Raw genomic sequence first — 21,367 nt, forward strand, 5'->3', positions numbered from 1 at the left:
GTCGACTGTCTTTCTCTCTCCTTCGGTCGGCTTTGCTCTGCCTCAGGGGAACGAGAGCTTCTGCCCCAAGACCGACAAGAGCTGCAGATATTGACTAGGAGGCTACAGTCACTGAATGTCGCATAGATCTGTGGCTTAACTAATTCAACACAGATCGGATAGCTACTTATGTATTAGGATATTTAATATTAAGGTAATTAAATGGTGGCGAAGGTGTGGCTATTGGGGGAGGCTGGAAGCCACGTAAAAAAAAAAAAAGTAGCAGTACTAGTAGTAGTAGTAGTAGTAGTAGTAGTAAAAACGTGGGTAACTTACAGAGGATCACGCAGGCTATGTCGGTCGCAATAGTAAATGTAGAGATTAGGATACGCATCACCATGTAGAAATAAAGAGTTGGGGAGAAGGCTGCCACCATTCCAGTCACAAACGTCATCGCACTGGCTAGCAGCATCGACCGTCGACGACCAATCCTGTCAGTGAAAACCACCGTCATTACCGTTCCTCCCCGAGCCTCACACACACACACACACACACACATCATCATCTGCCATTCATTCAATGTCAGATTGGTCGGAATTTGGCAAAATCATACATACTTTTAGAGGTATTTCAGAGGAAAAGTAGATGGACCACCTCCTCCCCCCCCCCCTAATTTGAGTGTGCTGAATCCAAATTTAGTGTATGTTGCCTCGTCAGTCTGCCCTTAACCCCTTATATCGCGGAAAACAAAATGGCTGCCGTGATCACTACTGCGGCATAATATAAGATTTACTTTATTTTGAAATATAGACTAGCTAGGTCAATACTTTTGATGTCTTTTCCTAAAATTTGGGGGTCAAGGAGTTCATATTTCACACTCTACTCCATGGAATAAAAAATATGTTCAAAATTGCTGTTGTAGGCTATTCTATAAATGATACAGGAATATTTAAATATATATCACAATTTTTGTGGCAAAACTAGATATGTTTAAATGAAAAAAAAAGCTCATTACATTCACTGCAGTCTTTAAAATCCAAGAAGTTTTTGATGCATGGTAATGGATAAAAATGTCACATTATTGGTACGTTGAATTTTTTTAAACACATTATCTAGATCTTCTTGAACACTTCATAAGGATTAATAAGTGGCATCGACAAACCTAAACTGAGCATTTTCATACAAATATCAAGAAATATAAGTTATGGTTATACAAAACTAGATTTCCTCGCATTTTTCCCGAAAAATCATTATTTACCTACCGAATTAGACAGTGTTACCAAAACTACTCATCACCGAGAAAAGCACACACACACACACACACACGCACGCACGCACGCACGCACGCACGCACACACACACACACACACACACACACACACACACACACACTACTTTGTTGTCACTCGGAATCGAGTATGACACAATGATATAGTTATTAGGGATGTTACATAGGTTGGTGAGTTTTGAGGTGACTAAAGAGGCCGATATGGGACCCTCAGTGTCGTTCACATTCGTGTGGGTGGGGCGGTAGCAGCGTCTTTCCTGCGTCGGCGCTTGTCTGCCTCGGTGTGCAGGCGAGCTAACTCGAAAGGATTGACACCATCTCGTGTGGGGTCGATTTGGCACTTTTTCAAGTTTGTCTTAAGACTATCCTCATACCTTTTCAATTGCCCGCCGGCGTAACGTTTACTATTCGTTAGGTGACTGTAAAGTAACTGCTTTGGCAGTCTACTGGCGTTCATGTGGGTAACATGGCCAGTCAAGTGTAGTTGTTCATGGAAAATGGTACCCTCAATGCTCCTACGGTTTGTGTCAGCAAGAATACTCGCATTTGTTTTCTTGTCTTCCCAGCGAATTCGGAGGATGGAACGTAGACTACGTTGGTGAAAGTTTTCAAGTCTCTTGAGGTGCCTCCTGTATGTGACCCATGTCTCACTGTCATAAAGCAGGGTGGGGAGGACCACTGCTCGATATACGTGCAGTTTTGTAGGTAATTTCAGCTCCCTACACCTGAAGACACGATTTCGTTGTCGGCCAAAGGCTTGACATGCACATTTGATCCGATGCAGATTCTCTTAATCGATGTCTGCGGGGGTGGACAGTTGGGAGCCGAGATAGCGAAAGTAGGTAACATTAGAGAGGTCACTACCGTTAATCTAGATGGATAGTGGAGGTGTGTCTGACCCAGGGGCATGTTTGAAAGAGAATCTAATTCTTACGCATATTCACCTAAAGGCCGAAGTGTGCATACGCATCTGCATATGTGTTCAGGATGTCCTGTAGGTCGTGCTCAGTGTGAGCGACAAGAGTGAGCTCATCTGTAAACTGAAGTTCAGTAATGGAAGCTGCCGACGCCTGTGTTCTCGCCTGGAGTTCTTCACCAGGTAATCGATGTCCACCCCGCCGGGTAAATTGGCACTGGCACGAGCAAGAAAGGCAGCCAAGAAAATGGAAAAGAGAGTTGGTGCCAGTACACACCCTTCTTTAACCCCTGTTTGGATGGGAAAGAACTCAGACTGGGTGCCGTTGTACAGGACATTTCCGTTCGTGCCATCGTGAAGTTGCCTCACAATGGCAATGAATTTTGGTGGGCAGCCAAATCGGCTGATGGTCCACCAGAGGGCTTTCCTGTTGACCGAGTCGATGGCCATGGTTAAGTCGAAGAAAGCCATGTACAGGTCACGGCGCTCTTCTCTGCACATTTCCTTTATCTGGCGGGCAGCAAATATCATGTCAGTGGTGCCACGTGATGGTCTAAAGCCACATTGAGATTCTGGGAGGAAGTTTTCTTCCTCAAGGAGAAGTCTGTTCAGGAGGATTCGGGTGATAATCTTGCCAGCTAAGGAGAGCAGCGAGATCCCTCGGTAGTTGTCACAGTCTGACCGGTCTCCTTTGTTCTTATAAATATTGACGATGGAGGCATCTTTAAGAGCTTGGGGGATTTCCTCCTTTTCCCATATATTCTCAAGGAGAGAGTGGAGACGTTTGGTAAGCAGAGGTCCTCCTGCTTTATACACCTCGGCTGGGATTCCATCAGGCTCTGAGGCTTTGTTATTTTTCATCTGTTTGATGGGAGTAACTACCTCATCCAGGGATGGAGGATAGCTGAGAGGTGTCAGCTGTGGATGCTGTTGGGTAGTCAGGACATCCACCTCGGTGTTTCGGTTGAGCAGTGAATGGTAGTGCTCTTTCCAGCACTGAAGGAGGCCTTCATCGTCTTTGATTATGAAGTTACCGTCGGATGAAGTTACCGTCGGATGAGCGGAGGGGGGCTGCGCCACGAGTGATTGGCCAATAAAATGTTTTAATAGAATTTGAAAAATTCTCGCATCTTGCGCTGATTTGCATTTTTTTTGACATGCTTGATTTTTAAAACAATCGTTGTTTAGATTGCAAAGTTCCCCCTGGCCACCGCTTTCTTCTTGTGGAAGGAATCAGCTTTGGTCCGAGACTGAGGGTTGTTTTGACAGTCGATAAAAACAGCACGTTTATCATCGATGAGTACATTAATTGTCGGGTCAATTTCATCAAACCAGTTCTAGTTTATTCTTTCGATCTGGCCAAGAGTCTCTCTGCAGGCTTTTGTCATGGCAGTGTTGAGAATATCCCATTCGGCACTGGGATTTGCAGTGTTTGCTGTTGGGTTGTTTATCAGCCCATGTTCGAGCTGCTCTCTGAAAGCATGTGCTACCGCTGTGACCTCCAGACACTTAGTGTTAAAACCTCTTCTGGAGACCTGCTGCCTTCGCCGCTTTGGGGCGAAGTGAAGTGAGAGCTTGGAGCTGACAAGCCGAAGATCAGTGTCACAGTGGTCTGAGCCATTCATGGCACGGGTGATGAGAACATCTCGGCGATCTCTTTCTCCAACAATGATGTAGTCAGTGAGATGCCAGTATTTGAATCGTGGGTGTTGTCACGAACCCTTCAACTTGTCGGCCTGCCTAAACAAGGTATTGGTGATAGTTAGGTTGTGTGCAGCACACTCGCTGAGGAGGAGTAGGCTGTTGGGATTACACTTGCCTAGTCCATTTCTCCCTACGGTTCCCTGCCAAATGTTAGCATCTCTACCAATTCTGGCATCGAAGTCCCCAAGTAGGACAACCTTGTCTTCTCTGGGGATAGAGGTTAGCACTCTGTCGAGGTCGGCGTAAAAGGCCTCCTTGATTATCAAGTTCTGCATCCACTGTTGGGGCATGTGCACTGATAGAAAAGGCATGACGTGAGTGATTCAGTGTGACTCGAAGCATTATAAGGCGCTCGTTTATCCCAATAGGCATTTCAGTTAATCAGTGTAGGATGCGTTGGCTTATGGCAAAGCCAACTCCATAAATGCGGTTTCTCTCCGCAGCAGGTTTACCATTCCAGAAGAAAGTATAGCCAGACCCTCGTTCGGTAAGTTGACCCTCATCTGGGAGCCGGGACTCACTTATGGCTGCTATGTCGATGTTATACGTATAACTTAGCTATTTATTTGTGTATTTAGGAACTTGTTCATTTTCATGTACGTATTATTGATTGTGTTTGATTCTGATTTATATCTATGTGTGTGTGTGTATTTACCTTCCTATGTTTGAACCATTTTAACTTTAAGTGGGGAGGATTCAGAAAGTTTCAATTCTTTGATTTTTTATAAAAGTTTTAGATATTAAAGAATAACCTCAGTTGTAAAATACTTTATTTGTAAATTTGGCATGCCCTATCTCTTAGCCCTTGTGGATATGTTATTATGGCCAGAAATAGTGAAAGATCTCTGTTTACAAGTGCTTAACTGAAATGTATTTTTAGAGACATTTACGCTGAAATGTCTTGGGAGCCTGTAGCTACTTATCTAAGTGTTACCTGTTCCCTTATTTGTCTCTCGAGTTTGCCATCACTCTGTCGACCAGGTAAACCCAAGTCCAAAGACAATAGCCTTGATTCTCTGGCAGATAAGTTGGAACTCCGTCACAAATGTCAGCGTATGTGGAGGCAGTCAGTTTTGCAGGCCAGGAAATAGTGTTAATAGATGACCCCCTTCAACAACATAGTAGTGATCTTGGGGAAATGCTGCTTGAGGTGTACCGGTAGCTGGTTCTTTCAGGGTGTGGGCCAGAATGCTTTTAGCAGTCTTTCGCATGATTGACATATTAAGCAATGCTGGGGTATGCTTTCCGAACTCATACTGCAGGTACTTCTCCATCTCTTTCTGCTCCTTTACAACGCATGTCACTCTCATGAAGAGCAATGTTCTATTGACTTCCGTTTCCAGGCCATGGACGACCACACTGTAGTTGTCACTTGTAATTAAATTTGCTTGATCAGCATTTGCCGACGGATCAGGAACAATATCAGTTGCGATGGACACCATACCTTCGATTCTTGAGTAGGAGAAAGGGAATGAGCCCTCAACCAATTTAGAAACATACTATAGTCCTTAACATTATGAACAGTGCTGCAGCAGAAAAGGAGGTCGTTGTGCTGATCGGAAGTTTTCAAGAGCATTGCAGACAGGAACACACTGGGCAGCACATGTACTAGTTTTGTCTGGAAGCTTGGAGTTACACCTCGGCCATGCAACTAACGTCCAGGATCCTCGAGCATTCGCATGATAACCTGCTCGATAGTTTGATCGGTTAAATTACCACTCCAGAACCTGTCAGCTCTCCTTATTGTGAAGTAGCCATCATCAGTAAATTTCTTAAGCTGATTTTTACTCATGATGTTTGGGAACTTCTTCACGAAATCCAGATACCTTCTGCTACAGCGTGCGCATGAAAAATGCCCGGCTGCATGAAGAAAGAGAATTATCTCAGTCACCAGTACGCTCTACGCAAATGAAGAGCATCAACACATACGTACACTTGACGGAGAGAGTTGAGCCACAAGTTAACAGTACGACTCTCTCCTGACAGATCCTCCACCAGGTCATCCAGGATCTGTGCGAGTTGAGTAACCACTGTATCCTCCAATACAATGTATCTGATGTATATCTTGCAGGCGCTTCAGGTTGACTACATACAAGCAGCTGGGGGCCTCGAACATCAGCGTAGTGAGGGCCACTACGAAGAGCACGTGAGTAAGCAAGCTCAGTCATCATGTGCTCAATACTGTTTTCCAGAGATACTCAAGAGCACTGGCATCCATTATAAAACCTTCTGAACCCATGTAAGACATGATGCGGTGAAACCCTCCAAGTCTAGCACTGATCCGGCCAATCTCAGGAGAGGCTTGAACTATGTCATCTGCTTTGTTGTAGGCTGTCCCCATGTCCATGTTTTGCCTCTCTAACTGTTTGTGCCAACAAAAGAGCTGTATAGATAATTATTACAAACAAAACACCATCCTTTCATGATTAATCACCAATTTATGACGAATTCAGTTTTATCCACATAAAAAGGCGGCTTTATTGCAGTTATGGTAATTAGGGTACATCCTTTTTAATTTATGATTATGTAATTTGCTTCCTCTTGCTAAAAAACATGGGAGTAGGCACCAAAAGCTCCTTTCTATCCTATATAATAAACGAGATATGATAGATTAAATGTGTAGTATAACACCACTCGACCATTACGGGGACCATCTTGAAAAAAAAAATGCCACAGCGGGAATCCTTAGGGACTTTTCAACATTGGAATCAGTGGACATCCAGGTAACTTACCCCAACAAAATGTCAGCTTTCATTTTTTTTCCGTATTGCTATTGGTACTTGTTCTAATGCACTGCAAAATGCTTTTCAAGGAAGGGAAAAGACACTGTGGTGCGTCGTTCCAATGTGTAAGAGTACGGACAGAGCCACACCAGGAAAAATATTCGTCACAATACAGAGGGAATGAAGATAAGGAATATATGGTGGCTTGTTGCTCACCGAGAGTTTCCCATATCAGAGCTTTGCTTCTACTGTTGTGAAGATCATTTAAATGTGAGCATCAAGTTAATATATACTGCCACGTCTTTAATGTAAATATAAATGAATCAGATATGTGGTATCATCGTGTGTATTTGATTGGTGGTTGCCAAAAAGAAGCATAGAAAGATGAAAACTTTTTCTAAGTTTTTGAAGTCAGGAAAGGACCTGGGACAGCCATGACAAGAGGATTTGCTTGGGACAATGAGAGATAGGCTGGGGATAACCAGGGAACATGATGGGGTGCCCTAGGGACAGGCTGAGGCCAAATACTCACCCTGACCTGCTACCTTTTGTAGCTAAGGTTTCATTAGATTCGGTGAGGTTAGCCAGATACCTTAGGTTATTTTGTTGCGTCTTGTTAACTTTATGTTGTTCCTTTCAATATCTTGCCATGTTCGTTATCAAAAGGCAAAATAAAAAAATATATAAAGTTCCACCCCTTGTATGACTGCTAAGGCTTATTTATAAAATTTTATTAAAGTACCTTGTACTTGGGTATAATATTCTTAATTGAAAAATTAACTGCCACACATGGTAATTGATGTTAAAATGAATTTTTCTCCCCACGTTTTCTAGAGCAAATTTTAGGAACATGAATTTATTGGGACTGTTTCTCTTGCAAACAAATCTTTGTTAGACCCATAATCTCTGCATTTTCCCAGTATGACATAGGGAGTATGAAAAACAAATGATATATATATATATATATATATATATATATATATATATATATTTTTTTTTAACAGGGATTAGCCCACCCTGACACAAGTCACTGACCCACATCGGATCCTGGGGAACGAAATACTACTACTACTAGGCTACTAATAATAATTAATAAATAAATATTAAATAATCAAATAATAATTATAAATAATAACACAATAATAATAATAAAATAATAATATAATAAAATAATAATATAATAAAATAATAAAATAATAATATAATAATAAAATAATAAAATAATAAAATAATAATATAATAAAATAATTATATAATAAAATAATAGTATAATTACAAACGACCAAAAGTGAGAAACAATATACAGTATATATGCTGTGTTGTCAATAGTAAGAGAAACAATTGAGACCCTGCAGTTGTGTGTAAATAAGGCAGAAAGTCAGATCAGCAACCTGAGACTAGGTCAAAATTTTTGTGATGCCATATGGCAGCAGGGACTACCATTAGATAATACACAATAATTATCTAAAGCCAACATTTCAAATAATTATGAAAAAATATGCATCCACGAGAAAAACAGTAAACTGGACATTTTGCCGAGATTTTCACTAATTTACGCTTCGAATGCCTGTAAATTTGTTCAAAAAATGCGTTTGCGAATGTATTGTATACTATATATTAATAGCCACAGTACAACTGTCTGGTAATATAGTGATATTGATATGTTAAAACAGCTTATTTAGCCAGAAAAATTCAGATACAGAGTCGATGATAATAACAATATTGACATGGCTAAGCCAATTGAGAGCCTTAGCTCAACTTTAAATATTAAAGTTTCTAGAATACAAGTACTGTTGCCTTCCTCACAGCCAGTTATCACCTGGTTACCAACCTATGTACACTTTGACCATACTTCTAACAAATATTCTTGCTTATACCCTCTATGAAATAATGACAGTAACGATATATATAATGATGGTTAATGAGTGCACCACCAGGTTAAACAGCAATTTCTCAGTCGTTCGGGAGCTAGGTGAACACGTCCGGGGACTAGCACCAGAACACGTCCACCTAGCTCCCGAACGACTGAGAAAACGACTGAAAAGCAGAAATATGTTGCAATGTTTACCCAGCAACAAGCATTCCCAATCCGAAGTTCAAACCCTGTCATCACTTGTATACTGACCCCTATCTTCACGAATATTATGCTTTCTTAAATAGCAACGACGAGTTTATGAGAGTTTCGTAGGTTTATTAGAAGCCTATTTAGATCTCTAGAAAATATATATTCTGCATGTGTATGCTGCAGATCAGATGATACTGTAAACAATGGGGCTTACGACTTGTATTTTGTTACTGTTCACTGCAATTTTATAACTTACAAAATGCCTCTGACTCGCATCATTAAAAATGCACAACTTCCCTGAACAGGGCTGTTAGGATCTGAAGTAGCCATCTATTGTAAACTTCTGCTGTAAGCTCCCGACTGCCGGTGTTGAGTCGTCTGCTTCCAGTTTCTGACGTCACCACCAATATGGCTGCCGTTTTCTCCGAACCACAAATAATTAACTTATCTCGACTAACAATATGTTACCCCAGGGCCGTCAACTCGTCCATTATTGTGTTGTTGGCAGTCTAGATAGAGGTAATGGAATGGAAATTGAGAGACTTTTAATTGTAGGACTTAAGCATGAAATGTACCCACAATGATGGACTTCTGTATGAAATGCACCTTGTCTGGGTCTAACACTTAAGAATAAACATCAAGAAGATGGAAAAGGGATAAAAAGAGGTAACCTAGATTGGTCGTAAATCAGAGGAAAGAGCTTCTATAAAGTCCTAGAGGCATTTTTGAGGAAAAGTCGACACACTACCTCTCCCCCCAAAATCGGGTGTGCTGAATCCAACTTTGGTGTCTGTTCCATCGTCAGACCACTCTTAACCCCTTAAATCGCGGAAAACATAATGGCTGCTTCGATCACTACTGCAGCATATCTAATATACTATAGGACTAGCTGTCTGTCTGTCTGTCTGTTTGTCTGTCTCTGTTCTGGGCAGCCGAAACGGCACAATCGTTTTTCATCAAACTTGGTGGAAAAATCGCAAAAAATTCGTAGAGTGGAACCCATGTCGATGGTTTCTTTAGGAAGCCATTATTAACCATTTTATTTACGCTGAAAAACGATGCAAATCTACGGACTTGGTGCACCCTCACTCACTGTTCGCTGTCAGCCCACGATTGCAGTTATGCAGTTATCGTACGGCTCCCTCCTCCTCCTCCTCCCCCCACCTTTTTTCTTAGCCTATTTTTTTTAATGTTGTTTGGATTAGGAAAGGAAGGAAGATGAGTAAATAGAAGAATAAAGAAGGGGAAAAAGAAAATAGTCAGAGATAACAGGTGGGCGGGGGAGCTGAGTTTCATCATGCGTCTGGATGCGCACTTTCAACGTTACCAGACCATTTTCGGACCTTACAGCTACAGTGTGTACAGTACACTTATTCCTGTGGTTGACTGTACATGGAAAAGGAGAAGAGATAAAAAGATAATAACAGGAATGCATGAAGAAGATAGAAAGGGAGAAGAGAAGGAGAAGAAGAGAGACTGAAGCATTATTATCCTTAAGAGGAGAGGAAAGGAGATGGGAGAGAGGGTAGTGAGAGGTGGAGGCATGAATGAAGGGATGGGAGGACAGAATAAGAATGGTATAGAAGGATATTAGAGGAGGAGACTAGAGAAGGAGACAAAGGAAGGACAGCGATAAGTAAAACAAAAATCACACCAAGTATTTGGATGATAACATGTAGAAATTAGTCGGTTAAATGTAGGTAAAAGGAGTAAGAATAATGAGATAAAACATAAAGAAAGAGACACTTATTATAACAACCACGACCATGATTATAACAATCACGACCATGATTATAACAACCACGACCATGATTATAACAATCACGACCATGATTATAACAACCACGACCATGATTATAACAACCACGACAATGATTATAACAACCACGACCATGATTATAACAACCACGACCATGATTATAACAACCACGACCCTGATTATAACAATCACGACCATGATTATAACAACCACGACCATGATTATAACAATCACGACCATGATTATAACAACCACGACCCTGATTATAACAACCACGACCATCAGGAAAACGCTGTCGCTGTACGCTGTCAGCCGGACGGCGGTTGCACGCTAGCCAAGCACGAGCTGTCGAACTTTCACGGTTCGGTAAACTGTACCACCGGACTCGCCACCGGGCACGAAGAGCCCACGAACACTTGTGACTGACTATATCTTGGCATATAGACACTAGCTAGAACAATACTTTTGGTGTCGTTTCATGGGTTTGGGGGGTCAAGGAGACCACTCATATTTAACTTTGTAAAACCTATGGATTTATTTTTCATTCGATTATTTTTTCTTCAGAAAACTGAGTAACTGAAGTACGACATTTTTATGCATTTCAGGCAGTAATATATGTGAATGAGATGCACCAAGTTCCAGTAAACGTGCATTATGAATTTCAGGAAGGGAATTTTGTAATGAAGTTTAACGAAGTTGACCCAGACCATAGCCAGGAATGGCCCATTGCTACTGGAAAGAAGGGAGGTGACATATTTGGCATAATCAAAACTTCTACTGCTTTGAGTAGATGGACCCTCCCTTTAACCTGAGATCACAAATGTCATATGAAACAAAACTTCTGGAGGCTACAACCTTGACACAGAACCTGAAGTTATGCCTCAGCACAATGAGTCCATCAGTTCCTGATAGAACGTGACAACCAAGATAAAGGCAAAAATAATGATGGCTACAATGATATCACTGAAATTATTTTCTGTTGAGGGAATACCATTCTTGTAAGGAAAGACTTGGCCATAAAGCAAATTGGAGAGTCTGTTTCATGCTAGAAAGAAAGGACAGGCGTAACTCAACACATTTGTGAAGGACAGAATTTTAGCAAAAGACGCACAAAAGGTAAATTTTCGAGAACACTTGCACAGAAATAAAGTGCTGACATTTCCCTCAATGTTTGAGACAGAAACAAAGTCAACTAGGTCTAGGAAGAGAAGGTCCTGAAGGTGGACCGATCTATTTTTCAACGACTGATTATAGCTCATCAGGCGGGTAGGACAGGAAACTTCAATGCTCTTCTACCGGTCCCACTGGCACTGGAAGAAATGAATGGAGGTCTACGGACAGGGTCCAAATCCGTTTTGTCCCATGTTCTAACAGAAGTAGCACAGTGTCCGTCAAAATTGGGTATAGGGGAGGTTAGTGATAATGCGACACTTATCGTTGATGGCCAGGCTATGGTGGTTGCTATTGGAAAACCAAAGGAAGACGTAACATTTCGAGACTTGTATGAAGTATACAGAAGCACTCTTCTTCGAAAAGATTCTTTCAGCCGCATAGACATTGTATTTGTTAGGTATTATGAAGTATCAATGCAGTCATCAACAAGAAATAGTCGCGCCAAAGGAGCCAGACTTATCAGAAGAGTAATTGAGAATGGTGATGTACCTCTGCCTTCACTCTCGAGTAATTTCTTCGCTTTGTCAGAAAATAAGACTGATTTGGTACGGTTTCTCTGTGAAGAGATGATACACGATGGTCGTAATGCACCAACGCTTGTCATATCTGGTGGGTGTATTGACAAGACAAGTAAAATCAACCAGACATGAAGAAGCTGACATAGGGATCTAAGATTGTAATAGCACATGCTCGAGACACTGATATACTTCTGCTACTTCTTGTTCACTTTCACCATATGTCACACAGCCAAGAAAATAAAATTTATTCCATTACATACACTTCTTGAACAAATGCCCTTTGATTCATCTGTGAATGAGACTACTTTGCTGGTCACACAAAGAAAACTGCGTGGAAAGTTTTTGAGCAACACTAAGAGCTACCTCACAACCTGGGAAAAAGTGACTGGACAAGACAAGGCTTGGTGGCTGTTGTTCATGAAGTCTAACACGCCTGAATCCCTGCCACCCACGAGCGATGCCTTAAGATTCCCTGTGATGCGGTCACAGTATCAGGCAGCAATATGGAGACAAGTTCATGTTAACTACCCTAATCTACCCTCAAGGTGTTGGATTTACGCTGTAAATCTAGAAACTCTGATATGTCTTGTACAGCACAGTGCATCTGCAAAGACAATGGTAACTGCCATAACGAATGAGGATTCGGAATACAAAATTGAGTGACTCATTTATATATTGTGGAAGTTACACTTCACATAACTGCTAAGATATCGTTTCGTGCGAGCGTGTGTGTGTGTGTGTGTGTGTGTGTGTGTGTGTGTGTGTGTGTCATACACAAAGGGAGGTGAAATCCGTCGAGTGTGGCAGCATTGTGTCAGCTTTAGGGCACAAGCACTGCTTGCTCTCTCGCTCTCAGCTGCCGCCACTGACTAGCCCTCGTGGCAAACAGGGAAGCAACTTGCATAAGTCTTTCCCTGTCAGTACACAGCCTCCTTACAATCAAGACTCCTGTTGTGCCTCCTCGTGGCAACACACGGTAACTGGGTGCCCCATGGGCCCAGAATAGACTAGCAAGGGATCTCGGAATAGCAGTGGGCCCCAGAGGGATGACGCATAGGCCCACTGGTATGTGGACACGTCATGGCGCCTACCAACTATTGCTCCGCTGCCTTGCGGATTAACCTTGGTAGGTGTAAGGCTTCAGGAGTAAACCCCAAACGAAAAATTTACGGTGGAGCCGCGCATCAATCAGACATGCATACAGAGCTCCAACAAGACCCCAACGGCGGTATAGGCAGAAGAGGTGACACACCGTGAAAACCCATCGGGTTACACAGGTGGTCGAAGGCAATGCCTGATGGACAGCCTACTAAGGCGAAGCCCAACAAACTGGGCTATCGACATTCCATTGCAACTCTCCCTCTCCCCAGTCGTTGCAACAATTGCACCACTGGATCAGGAAAAGGGAGATCCAAGATGTGTGACTGCAGCCTGCGCTCCTGCCTCACCTCATAAATTAACTCACGTGCAGGCATCATCCAGCTCATCATAACTCTCTTCATCATCAAAACCCCTATGTCCCCAAAAGTCCGATGGCAACGAACGAGTGGCGACGGGACAGGCAGAGATGACTGCCGGGAGTCTCTAGTCAAAACTCTGCACATGGGCGGAACAGATAAGATGGTCGCTTATGCACTGGGATCTAGGCAGCAGTGCAGTCCGGTCTTGTCTGTGCGACTGTGCAGCCCTTTTGAGGAGCCACTCTGCTTACCCCACATGGGGAGGGGGCTAGAAAAGGCTCCCTAAACATAACCTGCCTAAACACCCAAATTCACTAGTAACCGCACCCAGTAAGGTCATCCTTATGCGGTCGAAAACACAATCAAAATCACAGATCCAAACAAAAAAAAGCTATACAACTTCTTATGGTTGCTGCATGGAATGTCAGGACCCTTCTGAATATTGGCACAAAAGAGTGTCCTGAAAAAAAGAACTGCCCTTGTGGCAAAAGAGCTGGCTCCAAATAAAAATAATCCCTGTGCAGCACTATGTAAGTCAACAAACAACGATAAAACAACTGAAGGCATTGCCGTGTTTAATGGCTACACTAGTGATGCTACGCTGGATAAAGTGGCTGAGCAAGAGCACCGTGCTACTCAGAACACTTAAGCTAAGATAATGTTCGATCTTGTCACCATAGTTTCAACTTCACGGAAAGAATTTCTGTCCAACTGCCACAACAAGGCACGGATGCTTACCAAGGTTTGGACATGCTGGCATCACATGCAGCCAGAGCTAGGCAAATGCTGACGATCTCATTTGTATCTCTGCCTTGCATACTGCAGAGCTCCTACAACGCCCTATCATCCTTGCTGAGCCTGACACAGATTTGCTCGTTATGCTGGTTAAAGCCACAAACAACTTGGAGCTAGACATGCAGTATACAGCAAACCAATCAAACAATGCATGATGTGTATTCGCCCCTGTCTAACAGACAGTAATACTTATATAAATGTGGACTACATACATTATATTTATATAACTACTACCCCCACGGTAATTAAACTATGAACAAGTTTCTATCGTTTTCTCTCTGATACTGAAGTGAGTGATGTAGGGTAATTAATCTTCTTGTCTAAAAGATGACCTCTTGACATCTTACCTATAACCCTCTGTCCTGGCTATGCAAACATTAAGGACCAGGCCCCTGGCCTATGAATTGAGTTTACCCTTACTCTCTCGCCCACGATTCACGTGAGGCTCCTGAAGCTCGGATACATATCAGCTTCATATTATTAATTAGTGTTTACAACACCTAGCGTTAATTACGGTGATATTACAATTATTTGTGCACTAGTTTATCTTCTTAATAAATGGAGAAAAGACCATTTGGGTTTGATAATGTAACCCATAAACATTTATTTATGATAATTCTAAGGAACCTGAAGAATCACGCTAACGGATATTTACAGTGATTGCAACAGGTAAACGGGAAGATTCAGATGTATTGCAAACCCACATCCTTTTTTGCCCACGCGATGGCTGGATGCGACACTGTTTCAGAACTCTTCTGTGTCGGGAAAAAGAAAGCTGTCTCAGTCCTGCAAGGTGGAAAGGAGAACTGGGAAATACTTGACGTGTTCAAACGAGGCTAAGGGGTCCATGACGAGATCGCACGCATTGGGGAGATGTTCATGCTTAGGTTGTATGGTGCAACCAAAACATCTTTAGACAAGTATCGCCACATGATGTATATGAAACGTGTCAGCCGAAAGTCATTGATGTTTTCTGGATTTCTGTTCGAGTCTCTTCCACCCACTTCTGCTGCAGTCAAGTACTATTCATACAGGGCATTCAGGAATGTATCAACCATGCAATAGGTGGATTAAAAACCGTTCAGTCACTAATTATGTTTCATTTAAAGCCTCATTAACACTATTCCGATTCTGCGTAGTGCCAATCCTGTTGTTTCATGACTGACTAAGATATTCTCTTGTATTTTTGTCTTGCTTACTTTATTCTATCAGCCTGAAACACGTTTTATGATTACCCAAAGAATAGTGCATATCACCAAGATCATGATTAATGCACTGATTTACCTTAAAAAATGAATTTTAGATCACTTTGTATTTATGTTAATCAGGGCATATCCTATTGTGTTTCTGATGGCTTAATTGAATTCTTCATGCCCTAAAACATGGGTGCAGACTACTAATTCATCATCCTATCTTCAATAACAACCAAGTTATGGCAAATTCAACTTCTTCGACACCTAAAATGGCGCTATCTTGGATTTATATTAATTAGGATACATCCTATTTAGTTTCGTGATAGATTAAGTGTGTAATATAACACAGCTCAACCATGACAGCGGCCACTTGAAAAATAATTGCCACAGCCAGAACTCTGAGGGACTTTTCTCCATTGGACTCATTGGACATCCAGGTAACTTTCCATAAATAATCAACGTTCCCTATTATTTTCTGGGTTGATACCTAATGCCCTTGCACTATTTGGTCAAAGGTGGCTGTCAAAGCACTCACATCAACTGGCTGACTCATTACAATATAGTGACGTCACAGACAATCACTGAGCGTTTCGCAGTTACATGACTTTTGAGCAATTTTAATCCTTATTTATTTAATACTTTCTGGTCTATTTCATTAGAAAATTCGGTTACCACCCATCCATTCTGATGGGCTCTCAGGTCCACATAAGATATACAGTACAGGAGTGTGGGCCGTCCATGTATCTGTACGTCAGAGTATTGGTTTGTGCATTAGTCTGTCTATGCTTGCATCAATCTTTCTCTCCGTGTGTCAGTTTATCTGTCCGAGCGTTAATCTACACATTGCAGACCTTGTGTTAGACTGCCCCTACGTCGTACGGTTCGGGTTTCATTTTACGTTTCTCAGAGATGGCACATTGTATTATTACCTTTCCATCAACTTCCTTCACTATCCGGGGATGATGGTACGACAAGATTTTATTTATGTGTAATCATTCTTTAATGACGTTGGAAGTTCATTTCAGCTGTTTGGGTGTATTTTGTGCCCGTAAAATAAGATTAGAATAATGGATAGCATGTGTTATAATGTGATCTTTACCAAGTGCTAATTCTTCTTTTTGTTTTTGGGGTGGGGGGGGGGGGGGAATTGTATTAAATATTATTTTTACAACCATCCAACCTAAGTTTCTCCAAAATAAAAAGATATCTTACTTGTCTACAACATAAATCGATTGCATAAATTATAAAATAGTTACCCTATTTATTTAATGCAAACAAATCATGAACACACTTTTAACCTACAGTACTTATTAAATGAATAAATACTAGATGAACATCACAATAACGCATATGGCCTAATATAGAAGTGTGTGTGTGGAATTATACTATTATAAAAAAAAACTCTGATATGTTACACATATATCAATCAGCAATATTATACTATACCTGACAGAGTCCCAGAGCCAGTACTTACTCCTCTATAAGGCAGCCAAAAACCAGAGATCCGATGAAATCCCCAATTGACACCATCGCCTGTGTGGTGGAGTAGAGCGCCCGTCTGCTACATACTAGGTCCCACTGTGAACACATTACTGTATGTTATATTATTGATGAGATCATTGATACATCTGGTCACTGTGTTTTAGTATAATTGAGACTTTATTGTAAAGGGCCCTAATTCGAATGGTTAAATTAGGTTACATTGGGATCTAACAGAGCTGGGGCACATTAGACCTGCACTCAACATTCCATATGTCCTCACCAGAAGACAGATGTCAAGAGAAAATAGTCTACAAGGTAGGGCCAGCGAGAAAATATTCAGTCTACTGTAGATTGGTCAAACTATGCAGAAGTGAATGACTCAGATACGCTTCTCAGACAGTTTTTGTTCTGTATATGTGACTATTTTACAATTATATTATATTTCTGTTGAGGGGTTGGGTTATTGATTTGCCTGTGTGTCTTCATATTCTCCTTCCTCGATTATGAGACAATTTGAAACTTGGCAGACTTGCATATTAGGTGAATACGCCCAAAGCCATTTCTTAATTGTGTTATTTTGGCATTTTAAAGGATTTTTGAGGTCAAAGATTAAGTAGCCCAAAGACTTTAAATGTGAACTGTTGTTCGGACTCGGGGAGACATGTTGCCTCGGCTTACCAGTGTCTTTGTTTCTTAATAATTTTTTTTATTGTCTTCTTAATTTACTGATGCAACAGTGTTCATACCATATAATCCATACTATATGTAGTAGAGACATTACCCTTGAGTAGTACGTGTAATGGCGGCTGTGCAATGACTCTTGAGTACATGTAATAGCACTACTACCTCTGACTATATGTATTATGTAGCAGTTTTACTACCCCTAAGTAAATATGTAGTAGTGCCACTCCCCCTAAGTATATGTAGACGTGTCACTACCCCTAAGTAATTATGTAAGAGTGCCACTACCCCTAAGTATATGTAGTATTGTCACTACCCCTAAGTACAGTATATGTAATATTGCCACTACCCCTCAGTATATGTATTAGTGCCACTACCCTCAGTATATGTAGTAGTGTCACCCCTGTCCCCCAAAAAATCCTATGGAGACAGACGAGTGGCGACGGAGACAAGCAGAGATGACTGCCAGGAGTCTCTAATCACAACTCATCACATGGGCGGCATAGTAAGATTGTCGTCCATGCCCTGGGATCGAGGCAGCACTGCAATCCGGTCCTGTCTGTGCGACTGAGCACCCCTTACCAGGAACCACTCTGCACACCCTACATAGGGAGAGGGCTAGAAGAGGTGCCCTAAACATAGTCTGCATAAAGTTCCAACCAGACTAGGGAACCGCACCCAGCAAGGTCAACCTTATGAAGTCCAAACATAATCACAATCTCAGATCAAAGCAAAAACAATTAAACAACCTCATATGGTCACTGCATGGAATGTCAAGACCCTTCTGGATACTAGATACTGGCAAAAGAGCTGTCTAGGGATAACATCGACATTGCAGCCATTAGTGATTCTTGGCTCCCAGGCGAGGGTCGATTCACAGAACGGGGTTCCGAATATACCTTCTTCTAAAAGGGTAAGCTTGCTGTGGAGAAAAACCGCAATTATGGAGTTGGCTTTGCCATTCGCCAATCCATCCTACATAGGCTAACTGAAATGCCTGTTGGGATCAATGAGATCCTCATAACACTTTGAGTCCTACTGAATCACTCACGCCATGCCTTCTTCATCAGTGCATACACCTTAACATTGGATGCAGAGGATGACATAAAGGAGGCCTTTTATGACAACCTTGACAGAGCGCTAACCTCTATCTCCAGTGAAGATAAGGTTGTGCTCCGAGGTGACTTCAATGCCAGACTTGGCAGAAAGGCTGAAACATGGCAAGGAACCATAGGAAGAAATGGAGTAGACAAGTGTAATCCCAACGGCCTACTCATCCACAGCAAGTGTGGTGAACACAACCTCACTCTCACCAACACCTTGTTTAGGGAGGCCGACAAGCTCGAGGATTTTTGACAACACCCACCATCCAAATATTGGCATCTCATTGACTACATCACAGTCAGAGAAAGAGAACGCCGAGATGTCCTCATCACCCGAGCCATGCATGGCTCAGACCATTGTGACATAGAACATCGGTGGGTCAAAGCAAAACTCTCCCTTCACGTTGCCCCAAAACGGCAAAGGCAACACGCCAGAGGAGGCTTTAACACTAAGCGACGAAACACTAAAGGATCCAGCTGTTGCACATGCTTTCAAAGAGCAGCTCAACGAGTGGCAAGATTGGCGTGATGCTGGACACTACTACAGAGCTGGAGATAGATCCCAAGTCTGCCAAGATCTGTGTGGGGCCTCCTCTGATCCAGCTGAGTGAAGAGGTTGTGAGGGACGTCTCTACAGACCAATCTTATGGCTAAAGGATTGCCCAGGCCATCAGGACTGGAGAGCTGCCCCACAACTTGATCCTGCTGGAAATCGGAACAGTCTGTCATAGCAGGTGGCTGACAACTGCACTGAGGATGTGCAGACTGTGGGTGTCTAAGCATGGACTGAAAGGGAAGCACAAGAAGAATTTCAAGCTAATAGTGGAGTTCATAGTGGAGGTGTACTTGCCGAACTGGTACAACATCAAAGTCAACCACAGCTGGGTGGAGGGGCCCAGGCACATAAACCCAGATGTCACCAAGCTGTCAGAGTTGATAGACTGGACTACTGGGGTCACTGAACCTCCCCTTACCTGTTCTCCCAACACAGCTCAAGTCAAGCACTTTGTGCACAGGCCTATGGAGGTGCCAGACTGGCCTTCAAATACTCAGAGTCACAGAGGCAGCTGCTCATGTCTACAGTCACGAGAAAAGGGATGGGATGATCAAGTCCCAATTGGTGAGCAGACTTCTGATATCTAGGAATAGGAGAAAGCACGACCTGGCCTCACCAAGATCAAGAGGTGAAGAAGATAGTATGTGAGCATATGTATGTATGTGTGTATGTGTGTGTCTGTACATAGTGTTTGCATTGTGTGGCCGTTTTTGTATAACGCGTTTGCAAAAGTAGAGTCAGTCGTTGTAATACAGAGGTTCCGTGTGTGGCATGTGTTCTTGCTACAAGGAGGAAAGTAAAAAAAACTCGATACCTATTGTCAAACATTACTAAATAAAACTGCAAATACGATTTTCCAATGTCTCATTTCAGTAGCAACAGGAAAATTGACCCAGGTTATTCCTGAAATCTACACATGTCAATGCATCATTGATGACCCGCCGTCAGAAAAATTCCTAAAGTTGAACAGACTATGTTTAGGGTACCTTTTCTAGCCCCTCCTCATGTGGGGTGAGCAGGGTGGCTCACCTCACATGGAGAGGGGGCTAGAAAAGGTAAGGGCTGCTCAGTCGCATAGACAGGACTAAATTGTACCGCTGCCTAGATCCTAGTGCATAAACAACGATCTTACCTCAGCCGCCCATGTGCAGAGTTGTGACTAGAGATTGCCGGCATTCATATCTGCCTGTTCCCGTCGCCAATCGTCTGTCGCCATAGGACTTTTTGGGGGGGATAGGGGTTTCATGGTGATGAGAGGTATGATTAGCTGAATGGTGGATGCGTGTTAGTTGATTTATGTAGTGAGGCAGGAGGGCAGGCTGCAACCACACATCTTGGCTCTCCCTTTTCCTGATCCAGTGGTGCAAGTAGTTACAACGACTGGGGAGAGAGATTGTTGCAATGGAATGCCAATAGTCCAATTTATTGGATTTCACCTCAGTCGCCTGTCCATCGTGCATTGCTGCTCACCTCTTCCGCCTATACCGCCGTTGAGGTCTTGTTGGAGCTCTGAAAGCATGTGTGCCTGATGCTGGGCTCCACTGCAGATATCTTCGTTCGGGGTTTCCTCCCGTAGCTTATACCAACCAAGGTTAATCCGCATGGCAACGGGGCAGTGGTTGATAGGCGCCAGAATGTGACCACATGCCAGTGGACCTATGCATCGTCCCTCTGGGGCCCACTGCTACTCAGAGGTCCCCTTAAGGAATGATTATTTGTCCTTCTGAATCAACAGGGAAAGTTCCATTCCCAATCTGTAGTAGAAGCTTTGCAAACTGTCCAGCATCCTGATCTCCTGGTAGATGTACTCTCATGTTTGTGGATAGGGTGAGTGTCTGAACACTTCTCCAAAGGTATGATGCCTTGAGGCACGCATTCAGTTCATTAGCTGGAGTGCTTCAAGGAATGACAGGTAGGGTCTGGCGAAAGTCTCCAGCAATGACCATTGTAATGCCACCCATGAGCTGGTTAT

At 42.5% G+C, this 21,367-nt stretch overlaps 1 protein-coding gene across 1 annotated transcript; it reads right to left on the bottom strand.

Moving 5' to 3' along the window:
* Positions 1–315: 315 nt before the first annotated feature.
* On the bottom strand, positions 316–17,297 carry LOC121872424 (organic cation transporter protein-like; the record flags this gene model as incomplete). The annotated part of the gene is given in 2 exon segments (XM_042375166.1): positions 316–470; positions 17,048–17,297. Coding segments are annotated over 2 exon segments (271 nt in total), but the record flags the coding sequence as incomplete, so codon positions are not given.
* Positions 17,298–21,367: the final 4,070 nt, after the last annotated feature.

Source organism: Homarus americanus, unplaced genomic scaffold (assembly GCF_018991925.1).
Source record: "Homarus americanus isolate GMGI-L3 unplaced genomic scaffold, GMGI_Hamer_2.0 scaffold11302, whole genome shotgun sequence".
Classification (NCBI taxonomy): Eukaryota; Metazoa; Arthropoda; class Malacostraca; order Decapoda; family Nephropidae; genus Homarus; species Homarus americanus.